General features: G+C 53.5%; 1 protein-coding gene across 2 annotated transcripts in view; it reads left to right on the top strand.

The window, feature by feature from the left end:
* Positions 1-13,731, top strand: part of LOC116937536 (ATP-binding cassette sub-family C member 2-like) — a 122,529-nt gene that overhangs the window by 32,688 nt on the left and 76,110 nt on the right. Inside the window, exons 5-8 of one of the 2 annotated variants that reach the window (XM_076054236.1) lie at positions 3,326-3,469; positions 5,742-5,867; positions 8,691-8,752; positions 11,366-11,654. In XM_076054236.1, coding sequence (XP_075910351.1) covers positions 3,326-3,469; positions 5,742-5,867; positions 8,691-8,752; positions 11,366-11,654 — 621 coding nt within the window. Of the gene's footprint in view, positions 1-3,325; positions 3,470-4,847; positions 4,905-5,741; positions 5,868-8,690; positions 8,753-11,365; positions 11,655-13,731 lie in introns of those variants that run through there. The other variant, XM_076054237.1, reaches the window with a different exon arrangement.

Below are 13,731 nucleotides of genomic sequence, written 5' to 3' on the forward strand. Positions count from 1 at the left end.
TTGTGGTGTACCCTGTGTTGTGTTGTTGTTGTTGTGTACCATGTGTTGTTGTTGTTGTGGTGTACCCTGTGTGTTGTGTTGTTGTTGTGGTGCACCCTGTGTTGTTGTTGTTGTGTACCCTGTGTTGTTGTTGTGGTGTACCCTGTGTTGTTGTTGTTGTGTACCCTGTGTGTTGTTGTTGTTGTTGTGGTGTACCCTGTGTGTGTTGTTGTTGTGTACCCTGTGTGTTGTTGTTGTGTACCCTGTGTATTGTTGTTGTTGTGTTCCTGTGTTGTGTTGTTGTTGTGGTGTACCCTGTGTTGTGTTGTTGTTGTTGTGTTCCTGTGTTGTGTTGTTGTTGTTGTGTACCCTGTGTTGTTGTTGTTGTGGTGTACCATGTGTTGTGTTGTTGTTGTGGTGTACCCTGTGTGTTGCTGTTGTGTACCCTGTGTTGTGTTGTTGTTGTGTACCCTGTGTTTTGCTGTTGTTGTTGTTGTGTACCCTGTGTGTTGTTGTTGTTGTGGTGTACCCTGTGTGTTGTTGTTGTTGTGTACCCTGTGTTGTGTTGTTGTTGTTGTTGTGGTGTACCATGTGTTGTGTTGTTGTTGTGGTGTACCCTTTGTGTTGCTGTTGTGTACCCTGTGTTGTGTTGTTGTTGTGTACCCTGTGTTTTCCTGTTGTTGTTATGTACCCTGTGTGTTGTTGTTGTGGTGTACCCTGTGTGTGTTGTTGTTGTTGAGTACCCTGTGTGTGTTGTTGTTGTTGTTGTGGTGCACCGTGTGTGTTGTTGTTGTGTACCGTGTGTGTTGTGTTGTTGTTGTGGTGTACCCTGTGTTGTTGTTTTGTTGTTGTTGTTGTTGTTGTGTACCCTGTGTTGTTGTTGTGTACCCTGTGTGTTGTGTTGTTGTTGTGGTGTACCCTGTGTTGTTGTTGTTGTTGTGGTGTACCCTGTGTGTTGTGTTGTTGTTGTGGTGTACCCTGTGTGTTGTTGTTGTTGTTGTGGTGTACCCTGTGTGTTGTGTTGTTGTTGTTGTGGTGTACCCTGTGTTGTTGTTGTTGTTGTGGTGTACCCTGTGTGTTGTGTTGTTGTTGTTGTGGTGTACCCTGTGTTGTGGTGTACCCTGTGTGTTGTTGTTGTTGTTGTGGTGTACCCTGTGTTGTGTTGTTGTTGTTGTGTACCCTGTGTTGTTGTTGTTGTGGTGTACCCTGTGTTGTGTTGTTGTTGTTGTGTACCATGTGTTGTTGTTGTTGTGGGGTACCCTGTGTGTTGTGTTGTTGTTGTGGTGCACCCTGTGTTGTGTTGTTGTTGTGTATCCTGTGTTGTTGTTGTGGTGTACCCTGTGTTGTTGTTGTTGTGTACCCTGTGTGTTGTTGTTGTTGTTGTTGTGTACCCTGTGTCGTGTTGTTGTTGTTGTGGTGCACCCTGTGTTGTTGTTGTTGTGTACCCTGTGTGTTGTTGTTGTTGTGTACCCTGTGTGTTGTGTTGTTGTTGTTGTGGTGTACCCTGTGTGTTGTGTTGTTGTTGTGGTGCACCCTGTGTTGTTGTTGTTGTTGTGTACCCTGTGTGTTGTTGTTGTTGTTGTTGTGTACCCTGTGTCGTGTTGTTGTTGTTATGTACCCTGTGTGTTGTTGTTGTGTACCCTGTGTGTTGTTGTTGTTGTTGTGTACCCTGTGTCGTGTTGTTGTTGTGGTGTACCCTGTGTTGTGATGTTGTTGTTGTGGTGTACCCTGTGTTGTGTTGTTGTTGTTGTGTACCCTGTGTGTTGTTGTTGTTTTGGTGTACCCTGTGTGTGTTGTTGTTATGTACCCTGTGTGTTGTTGTTGTTGTGTACCCTGTGTGTTGTTGTTGTTGTTGTGGTGTACCCTGTGTGTTGTTGTTGTTGTTGTGGTGTACCCTGTGTTGTGTTGTTGTTGTGGTGTTCTCTGTGTGTGTTGTTGTTGTGGTGTGCCCTGTGTGTTGTTGTTGTTGTTTTGTACCCTGTGTGTGTTGTTGTTGTTGTGGTGTACCCTGTGTTGTTGTTGTGTTCCTGTGTTGTGTTGTTGTTGTGGTGTACCCTGTGTTGTGTTGTTGTTGTTGTGGTGTGCCCTGTGTGTTGTTGTTGTTGTTGTTGTGTACCCTGTGTGTTGTGTTGTTGTTGTGGTGCACCCTGTGTTGTGTTGTTGTTGTTGTTGTGTACCCTGTGTTGTTGTTGTGGTGTACCCTGTGTTGTTGTTGTTGTGTACCCTGTGTGTTGTTGTTGTTGTTGTTGTGTACCCTGTGTCGTGTTGTTGTTGTTGTGGTGCACCCTGTGTTGTTGTTGTTGTGTACCCTGTGTGTTGTTGTTGTTGTTGTTGTGTACCCTGTGTGTTGTGTTGTTGTTGTTGTGGTGTACCCTGTGTGTTGTTTTGTTGTTGTGGTGCACCCTGTGTTGTTGTTGTTGTTGTGTACCCTGTGTGTTGTTGTTGTTGTGTACCCTGTGTCGTGTTGTTGTTGTTATGTACCCTGTGTGTTGTTGTTGTGTACCCTGTGTGTTGTTGTTGTTGTTGTGTACCCTGTGTTGTGTTGTTGTTGTTGTTGTGGTGTGCCCTGTGTGTTGTTGTTGTTGTTGTTGTGTACCCTGTGTGTTGTGTTGTTGTTGTGGTGTACCCTGTGTGTTGTTGTTGTTGTTGTGGTGTACCCTGTGTTGTTGTTGTGTACACTGTGTTGTTGTTGTTGTGTACCATGTGTGTTGTGTTGTCGTTGTGTACCCTGTGTTGTTGTTGTGGTGTACCCTGTGTGTTGTTGTTGTGGTGTACCCTGTGTGTTGTTGTTGTTGTTGTGTACCCTGTGTTGTTGTTGTGGTGTACCCTGTGTTGTTGTTGTTGGTGTGTACCCTGTGTGTTGTTGTTGTTGGTGTGTACCCTGTGTGTTGTTGTTGTTGTGTAACCTGTGTGTTGTGTTGTTGTGTACCCTGTGTGTGTTGTTGTTGTTGTGTACCCTGTGTGTGTTGTGTTGTTGTTGTGTACCCTGTGTGTTGTTGTTGTTGTGGTCTACCCTGTGTGTTGTTGCTGTTGGTGTGTACCCTGTGTGTTGTTTTTTGTTGTTGTGGTGTCCCCTGTGTGTTGTTGTTGTTGGTGTGTACCCTGTGTGTTGTTGTTGTTGTTGTGTACCCTGTGTGTTGTGTTGTTGTTGTGTACCCTGTGTGTTGTTGTTTTTGTTGTTGTGTACCCTGTGTTGTGTTGTGGTGGTGTACCCTGTGTGTTGTTGTTGTTGTTGTTGTGTACCCTGTGTGTTGTCTTGTTGTTGTGTACCCTGTGTGTTGTGTTGTTGTTGTGTACCCTGTGTTGTGTTGTTGTTGTGTACCCTGTGTGTTGTTGTTGTTTCCAGCTGCTGCTGCTGGTGCTGGGCGAGGCGGAGCGGCGCTGTGGAGGGGGCTCATCGGGAGGGGCCCTCCACTTCATCTTCTGGCTGCTGCTCGTCCTGTGTGGGGTGATGCCCTTCCAGACGCTGCTGCGCCAGATCCTGGCTGGGGTCAGTGGCTCGGGTGGTTGACCCGTGGGGTGATGACTGGTGTGGTTGACCCATGGGGTGATGACTGGTGTGGTTGACCCCGTGGGGTGATGCCCTTCCAGACGCTGCTGCGCCAGATCCTGGCTGGGGTCAGTGGCTCGTGTGGTTGACCCGTGGGGTGATGACTGGTGTGGTTGACCCATGGGGTGATGACTGGTGTGGTTAACCCATGGGGTGATTACTGGTGTGGTTGACCCCGTGGGGTGATGCCCTTCCAGACGCTGCTGCGCCAGATCCTGGCTGGGGTCAGTGGCCCGAGTGGTTGACCCGTGGGGTGATGACTGGTGTGGTTACCCCATGGGGTGATGACTGGTGTGGTTGACCCATGGGGTGATGACTGGTGTGGTTGACCCCGTGGGGTGATTACTGGTGTGGTTGACCCCGTGGGGTGATTACTGGTGTGGTTGACCCCGTGGGGTGATGCCCTTCCAGACGCTGCTGCGCCAGATCCTGGCTGGGGTCAGTGGCTCGTGTGGTTGACCCCGTGGGGTGATGACTGGTGTGGTTGACCCATGGGGTGATGACTGGTGTGGTTGACCCCGTGGGGTGATTACTGGTGTGGTTGACCCATGGGGTGATTACTGGTGTGGTTGACCCCGTGGCGTGATGACTGGTGTGGTTGCCCCATGGGGTGATTACTGGTGTGGTTGACCCATGGGGTGATTACTGGTGTGGTTGACCCCGTGGGGTGCTGCCCTTCCAGACGCTGCTGCGCCAGATCCTGGCTGGGGTCAGTGGCTCGTGTGGTTGACCCATGGGGTGATGACTGGTGTGGTTGACCCCGTGGGGTGATTACTGGTGTGGTTGACCCATGGGGTGATTACTGGTGTGGTTGACCCCGTGGCGTGATGACTGGTGTGGTTGACCCATGGGGTGATTACTGGTGTGGTTGACCCATGGGGTGATTACTGGTGTGGTTGACCCATGGGGTGATTACTGGTGTGGTTGACCCCGTGGGGTGATGCCCTTCCAGACGCTGCTGCGCCAGATCCTGGCTGGGGTCAGTGGCTCGTGTGGTTGACCCATGGGGTGATGACTGGTGTGGTTGACCCCCATAGGGTCAGTGGTTGGTGTGGTTGACCCCGTGGGGTGAGTGGCTGGTGTGGTTGACCCCGTGGGGTGATGACTGGTGTGGTTGACCCCGTGGGGTGAGTGGCTGGTGTGCTTGACCCCGTGGGGTCAGTGGCTGGTGTGGTTGACCCCATGGGGTGATGACTGGTGTGGTTGTCCCACGATGGGGTCAGTGGCTGGTGTGGTTGACCCCATGGGGTCTTGACTGGTGTGGTTGACCCATGGGGTGATTACTGGTGTGGTTGACCCATGGGGTGATTACTGGTGTGGTTGACCCCGTGGGGTGATGCCCTTCCAGACGCTGCTGCGCCAGATCCTGGCTGGGGTCAGTGGCTCGTGTGGTTGACCCATGGGGTGATGACTGGTGTGGTTGACCCCCATAGGGTCAGTGGTTGGTGTGGTTGACCCCGTGGGGTCACTGGCTGGTGTGGTTGAACCCCATGGGGTGATGACTGGTGTGGTTGACCCCGTGGGGTGAGTGGCTGGTGTGCTTGACCCCGTGGGGTCAGTGGCTGGTGTGGTTGACCCCATGGGGTGATGACTGGTGTGGTTGTCCCACGATGGGGTCAGTGGCTGGTGTGGTTGACCCCATGGGGTCTTGACTGGTGTGGTTGACCCCGTGTGGTGAGTGGTTGGTGTGGTTGACCCCATGGAGTGATGACTGGTGTGGTTGACCCGTGGGGTGAGTGGCTGGTGTGGTTGGCCCCATGGGGTGATTACTGGTGTGGTTGACCCCATGGGGTGAGTAAACTCGTTTTTATTGATCACGTTCTTATGATCACGTAGGTATTGATCACGTTGCAGATATTGATCACGACGTTGATCACATTGCTATTGATCACGTAATATGCCTTCGTCATACTGTTATTGATCACGTGGTTATTGATCAGTGTTATGATCACCACATGGTTATTTATTATTTTATTGATCGCATAGTTATCGATCACATTGATGTTATTGTTCACTTAGTTATCTACCACGCAGTCCTTGATCACACAGTTATTGAACGCGTTATTGATCGCGTAGTTAACGATCACGTTGTGGTTATCGATCACGTTGCATATTTTGACGCCGTTTCTGATCGCTAAGTTATTGCTGACGTTGTAGTTATTGATCACGTGGTTGTTGTTTGTTGTTGTTGTTGTTTGTGGCTGTGCGTCAGGCCGCGAGTGGCGGGGAGCGCCACTCGATCTTCTTCATCTCCTTCAGCCTCCAAGTCCACGCCCTCGTCTTGTCGGCCTTCACCGACTCGGCCAGCGTGCCCAAGGAGACCAAGCCCTGCCAATTTGTACGAGCGCTGGGTGGTGGTGGTGACGGTGGTGATGGTGACGGTGGTGGTGGTGACGGTGGTGGTGGTGGTGACGGTGGTGGTGGTGGTGACAGTGACGGTGGTGGTGACGTTGGTGGTGACGGTGGTGGTGGTGACAGTAGTGGTGACGGTGTTGGTGGTGACGGTGGTGGTGGCGGTGACGGTGGTGGTGGTGGTGACGGTGGTGGTGGTGGTGGCGGTGACGGTGGTGGTGGTGGTGACGGTGGTGGTGGTGGTGGTGACGGTGGTGACAGTGGTGATGGTGGTGATGGTGGTGATGGTGGTGGTGACGGTGGTGATGGTGGTGGTGACGATGGTGGTGGTGACGGTGGTGGTGGTGACGTTGGTGGTGACGGTGGTGGTGGTGACAGTAGTGGTGACGGTGTTGGTGGTGACGGTGGTGGTGGTGGTGGTGGCGGTGACGGTGGTGGTGGTGGTGACGGTGGTGACAGTGGTGATGGTGGTGATGGTGGTGATGGTGGTGATGGTGGTGGTGACGGTGGTGATGGTGGTGGTGACGGTGGTGGTGGTGACGGTGGTGGTGACGGTGGTGGTGATGGTGGTGGTGGCGGTGACGGTGGTGACAGTGGTGATGGTGGTGGTTGTGGTGGTGGTTGTGGCGGTGGTGGTGGTGATGGTGGTGGTGACGGTGGTGGTGATGGTGGTGACAGTGACGGTGGTGGTGTGGTGGTGGTGGTGATGGTGGTGGTGGTGACGGTGGTGGTGACGGTGGTGGTGGTGACGGTGGTGGTGATGGTGGTGGTGGTGACGGTGGTGGTGGTGACGGTGGTGGTGGTGACGGTGGTGGTGGCAGTGACGGTGGTGGTGGTGGTGGTGACGGTGGTGGTGACGGTACTGGTGACGGTGGTGGTGGTGATGGTGGTGGCGGTGATGGTGGTGGTGGTGACGGTGGTGGTGGTGACAGTGATGGTGGTGGTGGTGACGGTGACAATGGTGGTGGTGACGGTGGTGGTGGTGGTGACGGTGGTGTGGTGGCGGTGGTACCGGGCAGAGATGATCTCCCAAGCGAAATGCTGATGGAGGGTGGCGTTTGTGCACAGACTTCCCTATATGACATCATAACAACAGTCTGGACCACTGGTTTCAGGAAAGGGGCGGTCCTGCACAGATGCCATATTTTCTGTCCGCCTGCTACAGCAGAGGTGTAGGGAATTCCAACAAGACCTACATCTCTGCTTTATTGACCTGGTCAAGGGCTATGATACCATTAGTAGGCCTGGACTCTGGATTGTTCGTCGTGCTGTCGGAGTCACTGGCCCGCTGCTCACGATAATTAAGGACCTTCATGATGATGAGCGGGCCCAGGAAAAACTACGTGGCCAGGAGTCGGAGCCATTCCCTATACACCTTGGGGTGTGACAGGGATGTCCTCTGGCTCCCACATTATTTAACATCTATTTCAACCACGTAGTTCGTGAAGCCTTCAATAGCTGTACCGGAGGAATTTCCATCTGGTACATATAAGATGGGAGGCTGATCGATGCCCGGGTGCGGTCAAGGGATGGCTCCCTATTGGTCAACCACATTATGTATGCCGATGATTTGGTAATTTACGCTCACTCAGAGGTAGGAGTTGGAGGCACTGCTGCTGAACCTGGAGCTTGCCACTAAGAGATGGGGCCTTACCATCAGCCCCACCAAAAATAAGCACCTACCTGGGTATTTTGTAATTTTGTGCCATCGGACACTCCACCCCCACAACTCCAATTGGTGACAGGGCAGTTGTGGAGAGAGTGGAGAGTTTCCCATACCTGGGCAGAGTGCTCATGTCCAGCTCCGGTTTGACAGGAAAGGTCTCACTCCAAATCAGTCGAGCGGCATTATATTTTCATTGGTTGTGTAACGCTGTGTGGAAGCTACCTCGGCTGACGCTCCGCACGAAGCTTCAGGTCTTCTCGGCCACGGTCATTCCCTCCCTTCTCTACGCTTGCAAAACGTGGACCCCCCTAATGGAACATTAGGGGGGTCCACGGCTGGCCTGCCTACGATCTATCCTGGGTTTAACCAGGCTGGATTGTGTGCGTTGGCTGGACCATGTCGCCCGCATGCCCAGTCACCGCATGCCGAAACAGCTTTTGTTCTAATGGATAGAGGGGGCCAAACGGGCGCGGCACGGGCTAGAGAAGAGACGGAGTGATGTGGTACAGGAGGACGTGGAGCTGAGTGGACTTGCCGATGACTGGTACCAGCGGTGTCACGATTGGCCTCTGTGGAGGAGGCTCGTTAAGGACGCTACTGGGCAGTTGGAGGCAGTCGCCCTCCAACAACAACGGAGGGCGGAGGAGCGACGCTCACAACAACGAGCGGAGCGCCGGGTGTCTAAAGCACAGCGGGTTGACACAGTAGGGGGCACAGGTGGTGCATCAACCACTCATCCTCAGTCAGTCGACCCGTGGCACCTGCTGGGTCTGCCCCGTGACCTCCTGCCAGCGGGCGTTCGACACTTCACGTGGCCTCAAGGTGCACATGGCCTGGCACAAGCGTCGTGGTGACGTCACCGCCACTTAGTGGCGAATGGCGGTTGTTGTTGTTGTTGATGGTGTGCGGTGGTGGTGGTATTGATTGTGGTGGTGGCAGTGGTGGTAGCGGTGGTAGTGACAGTGGTGGTGGTTGCAGTGATGCTGGCGGTAGTGGTGGTGGTGGCTGTGCCGGTGTTTGTGGTGGTAGCATTGTTGTTGGTGGTGGCGTTGTTGGTGGTGGTGGTGTTGTTGGTGGTGGTGGCGGAAAGGTTAAATGCTTCCTACGGAAGGGCCCAACGTCTATGCCGTTTCTCTTTTGCAGAAACCGAACCCCACGGAGCGAGCGTCCTTCCTGAACCTCATCACCTTCACCTGGTTTGACAAGTCAGTGCGCCTCATGCTATAGTCACGCCCTGCGACCACTGGCACCAACAACCTTAACACCACCAATAACCCTACAACCAACACCACCACCACCACCACCAATAACCCTACCACCACCAACACCACCACCAATAACCCTACAACCACCACCACCACCACCAATAAAACCACCAATAATACTACCACCAACACCACCACCAATAACACCACTACCACCAATAACACCACCACCAATAACCCTCCAACCACCAGCACCACCACCACCACCAATAACACCACCAATAATACTACCACCAACACCACCATAATAACACCACTACTACCAATAACACCACCACCAACACCACCACCACCAATAACCCTACAACCACCACCACCACCACCACCAATAACCCTACAACCACCACCACCACCAATGACACCACTACCACCAATAACACCACCACCAATAACCCTACAACCACCACCACCACCAATAACACCACTACCACCAATAACACCACCAATAATATTACCACCAACACCACCACCAATAACACCACTACCACTAATAACACCACCACCAATAACACCACCACCACCACCACCAATAGGACCACCACCAATACTACTACCACCACCATGACTTGCACCACCAATGACACTGCCACTCACTTTGCCAGGTGAGACCCACTGAGGTCTGCGGCTGTTTATCAGAACGGAGCCGGCTAGCGCGAAGAATAGCCAAACGAAGTGGCTTATCAACATCATCAACATCATCATCATCGTCATCGTGTGGAAATGTATAATACTACAGGCATCGTCGGGGTCGGGATCGAACCCACAACCCCGTCAGTACCGGATGAAGCTAGCGCGGGGCCTTGAGCATGATGTGATGAAGGGGTCCTAAATAAATACAAAAAAACCGTAAATATTAAAACACACTTTTTTTTTTACTTGCACAGTAAAGTTATTGTATTTTGTTTTTTCATTTTGCTACACACGCCAGACAATACGACAAATCGCTAACCTTGAACGCCCGTGAAAGTTGAAGGCGGTATAGTGCTATAGTAATAGCGCAAGTGCAGAATCGCTGAAAATGAATTGATAGCTTGAAAGTATTTAGCGCGGGGCCCTTGAAAGTGTGGAGGTCCCGTGGAATTTGTAGCTCCTGTTGCTACGAAGATCATCCGGCACTTAACCTCGTGCATACCAGGCGAGGTAGTTAACACCTCGCCACCGCCGAGAGATGTTAACTGCCTCGTCAGGTATACAGGAAGTCGTGGGTTGGATTCCGACTCTGACGATGCCTGTCTCTCTCTCTCTCTCTCTTCCCGTGGTCCTCCGGCATTTAGACAATTTGGGCTACTCCTATGAATGTCCACGCGATGATTACGATGCTGAGCCCACTTCGTTGAGCTATCGATTCTGAAAATGTGCGCGCGTGCGTGCGTGTGTGTGTGAGCTAGTGGGGAGCGATAGTGTAGCGGATAGCGCGCTGCGCTATAAACCTGGCGACCCAGGTTCGATTCCCGCTCACGGCCAACACCAGTGACGATTATCTGAACCGGTCCCGGGCCTCCCCTAGGTCGACTCAGCCTCAAAATGAGTACCTGGTGCGGTGTGTAAACATCGCGACTAGGGAGACAAAGGCGGTCGGGCGTGGTGCTGGCCACCCACCCCCTCGTGTACCGTTCCGGCCTTCCTAGGTGCTCGCTAACAGCACTTGCTCCTACAGTCTGTTACAGGCTATATGGGGGATCTTTGTGTGAGTGGGCAGCGGTAGTGTAGCGAACCCGGCGACCCAAGTTCGATTCCAGCTCATGGCCACCGACACCCGTGACGTTTTCTCTGAACCGGTCCTGGGCCTCCCCTAGGTAGCAATTGCGGTGTAGTGAACATCGCCACTGGGGAGACAAAGGCGGCCGGGCGCGGTGCTGGCCACCCACCCCCACGTGTGCCGTGCCGGCCTTCACCTTCATAGGAGCTTGATAACAGCACTTGCCCCCAACAGTTTGTTGAGCCTATACGGGGAATCTTTGTGTTTTGTGCGTGCGTGTGCGTACGTTCTTCCGCGTGCATGCGTGTTTGCACGTGTGCGTGCGTGTGTGTCTGTGTGTGTGCGTGCGTGCACGTGTGTGTGCGTGCACGTGTGTGTGCGTGCACGTGTACGTGCGTGTGTGTCTGTGTGCGTGTGTGTCTGTGTGCTTGTGCGTGCACGTGCGCGTGCGTGCGTGTGCGTGCGTGCGTGTGTGTCTGTGTGCGTGTGTGTGCGTGCACGTGTGTGTGCGTGTGTGTCTGTGTGCGTGCACGTGCGCGTGCGTGCGTGTGCGTGCGTGCGTGTGTGTCTGTGTGCGTGCGTGCGTGTGTGTATGTGTGCGTGCACATGTGTGTGCGTGTGTGTCTGTGTGCGTGCGTGCACGTGTGTGTCTATGTGCGTGTGTGTGCGTGCACGTGTGTGTGCGTGTGTGTCTATGTCCGTGCGTGCGTGTGTGTCTGTGTGCGTGTGTGTGCGTGCACGTGTGTGTGCGTGTGTGTCTGTGTGCGTGCGTGCACGTGTGTGTGCGTGTGTGTGCGTGCACGTGTGTGTGCGTGTGTGTCTGTGTCTGTGTGCGTGCGTGCACGTGCGTCCAGGATGGTCTACCGGGGCTACCGGCGCCCGCTGGAGATGAACGACCTGTCCGAGCTGGACTCGGAGGACGAGGCGAGCCGCGTCATCGGCCAGCTGGGCCGGAGCTGGCGGCGCGAGGAGCGGCGCTCAGCCTCCGCCGCGGGGGTCACCGCCGCCGCGGGGGTCACCGCCGCCGCGGGGGTCACCGCCGCCGCGGGGGTCACCGCCGGCGCGGGGGTCACCGCCGCCGCGGGGGTCACCGCCGCCGCGGCCACCGACCCCACCGGCAAGAGCACCGAAGCCCTCGTCATGGTGAGCGCGGGGAGGGAGGAGGAGGTGGAGGAGGAGGAGGAGGTGGAGGAGGAGGTGGAGGAGGAGGTGAGAGAGGAGAGAGAAAGAGAGGAGGTGGCGGAGGAGAGAGATAGGAGGAGGAGAAAAAGAAGAGAGAGAGACAGAGAGAGGAGGTGGAAGAGTTTTCAGTTTTATTATTTTGGTATAGCTCTGTGAGCCATTCGGCTCTTGAATCGGGTGCAACCGCAACAAACAAAAAAACAAAAACACGAACAAGAAAAACATCTTAAAGTGACTTTGTGTGACTGTGCAAACAGAAAATCCATGAAAAAAAAACAGTAAAATATTCCTGAAATAGCACCGTACACCAACACTGTGTGCAAAACATCCCAGTGGGATGCAAGTCAAACAACAACAACAATCACAAGAAAACTTAGATTAAGGCTATCAGTCTAACTCCGTACTGCAACAAAACAAACATGTCCAAACCAAAAAAACTTTTCGAGAGAGATAGAGGGAGGTGGTGGAGGAGGAGGAGGTGAGAGATAACAGAGACGGGAGGTGGAGGAGGTGGCAGACGAGGAGGAGGAGGGGAGAGGCGAGAGAGGAGAGATGGTCAGCGGCTCAGGGATGGGGTACAATAGGATGATGTATAACAGGACGAGGGGCAGTACAGGTCAGAGGTGTTCAGGGTCTATGGACACTGGGTTAGAGATCGGCATGCAGGCTGTCAGGGTTTAGAGGAGAGAGCTTTGGTGAGGATGGGAACTGTGGCTTAGTGGTGAGGATGGAGTCTGTGGCTGAGTGGTGAGGATGGAGCCGGTGGCTTAGTGGTGAGGATGGAGCTTGTGGCTGAGTGGTGAGGATGGAGTCTGTGGCTGAGTGGTGAGGATGGAGTCTGTGGCTGAGTGGTGAGGATGGAGTCTGTGGCTTAGTGGTGAGGATGGAGCCTGTGGCTTAGTGGTGAGGATGGGAACTGTGGCTTAGTGGTGAGGATGGGAACTGTGGCTTAGTGGTGAGGATGGAGCCTGTGGCTTAGTGGTGAGGATGGAGCCTGTGACTTAGTGGTGAGGATGGGAACTGTGGCTTAGTGGTGAGGATGAAGTCTGTGGCTTAGTGGTGAGGGTGGAGCCTGTGGCTGAGTGGTGAGGATGGAGTCTGTGGCTTAGTGGTGAGGATGGAGTCTGTGGCTTAGTGGTGAGGATGGAGTCTGTGGCTTAGTGGTGAGGATGGAGCCTGTGGCTTAGTGGTGAGGATGGAGCCTGTGGCTTAGTGGTGAGGATGGAGTCTGTGGCTTAGTGGTGAGGATGGGAACTGTGGCTTAGTGGTGAGGATGGAGCCTGTGGCTTAGTGGTGAGGATGGGAACTGTGGCTTAGTGGTGAGGATGGAGCCTGTGGCTTAGTGGTGAGGATGGAGCCTGTGACTCAGTGGTGAGGATGGAGTCTGTGGCTTAGTGGTGAGGATGGAATCTGTGGCTTAGTGGTGAGGATGGAGTCTGTGGCTTAGTGGTGAGGATGGAGCCTGTGGCTTAGTGGTGAGGATGGAGCCTGTGGCTTAGTGGTGAGGATGGAGTCGGTGGCTTAGTGTTGAGGATGGAGTCTGTGGCTTAGTGGTGAGGATGGAGTCTGTGGCTACCTACGGCGAAAAAGAAGTTCAATATACATACGAGTATGGGTCTCTATGGGTCTCTGTGGGTCTATGTGGGTCTATGTGGGTCTCTGGATCCCTGTGGGTCTCTATGGGTCTCTATGGGTCTCTATGGGTCTCTGTGCGTCTATGTGGGTCTATACGAGTCTCTGGGTCGCTGTGGGTCTCTATGGGTCTCTGTGGGTCTCTGTGGGTCTATGTGGGTCTATGTGGGTCTATACGAGTCTATGGATCCCTGTGGGTCTCTGTGGTTCTCTGTGGGTCTCTATGGTCTATGGGTCTATGTGGGTCTCTATGGGTCTCTGTGGGTCTATGTGGGTTTGTGTGGGTCTATGTGGGTCTATACGAGTCTCTGGATCCCTGTGGGTCTCTATGGGTCTCTATGGGTCTCTGTGGGTCTATGTGGGTCTATGTGGGTCTTTGTGGGTCTTTATGGGTCTATGTGGGTCT

This window comes from Petromyzon marinus, chromosome 65 (assembly GCF_048934315.1).
Source record: "Petromyzon marinus isolate PM22_M1 ecotype Great Lakes invasive population chromosome 65, UKy_Petmar_22M1.pri1.0, whole genome shotgun sequence".
Taxonomy (NCBI): domain Eukaryota; kingdom Metazoa; phylum Chordata; class Hyperoartia; order Petromyzontiformes; family Petromyzontidae; genus Petromyzon; species Petromyzon marinus.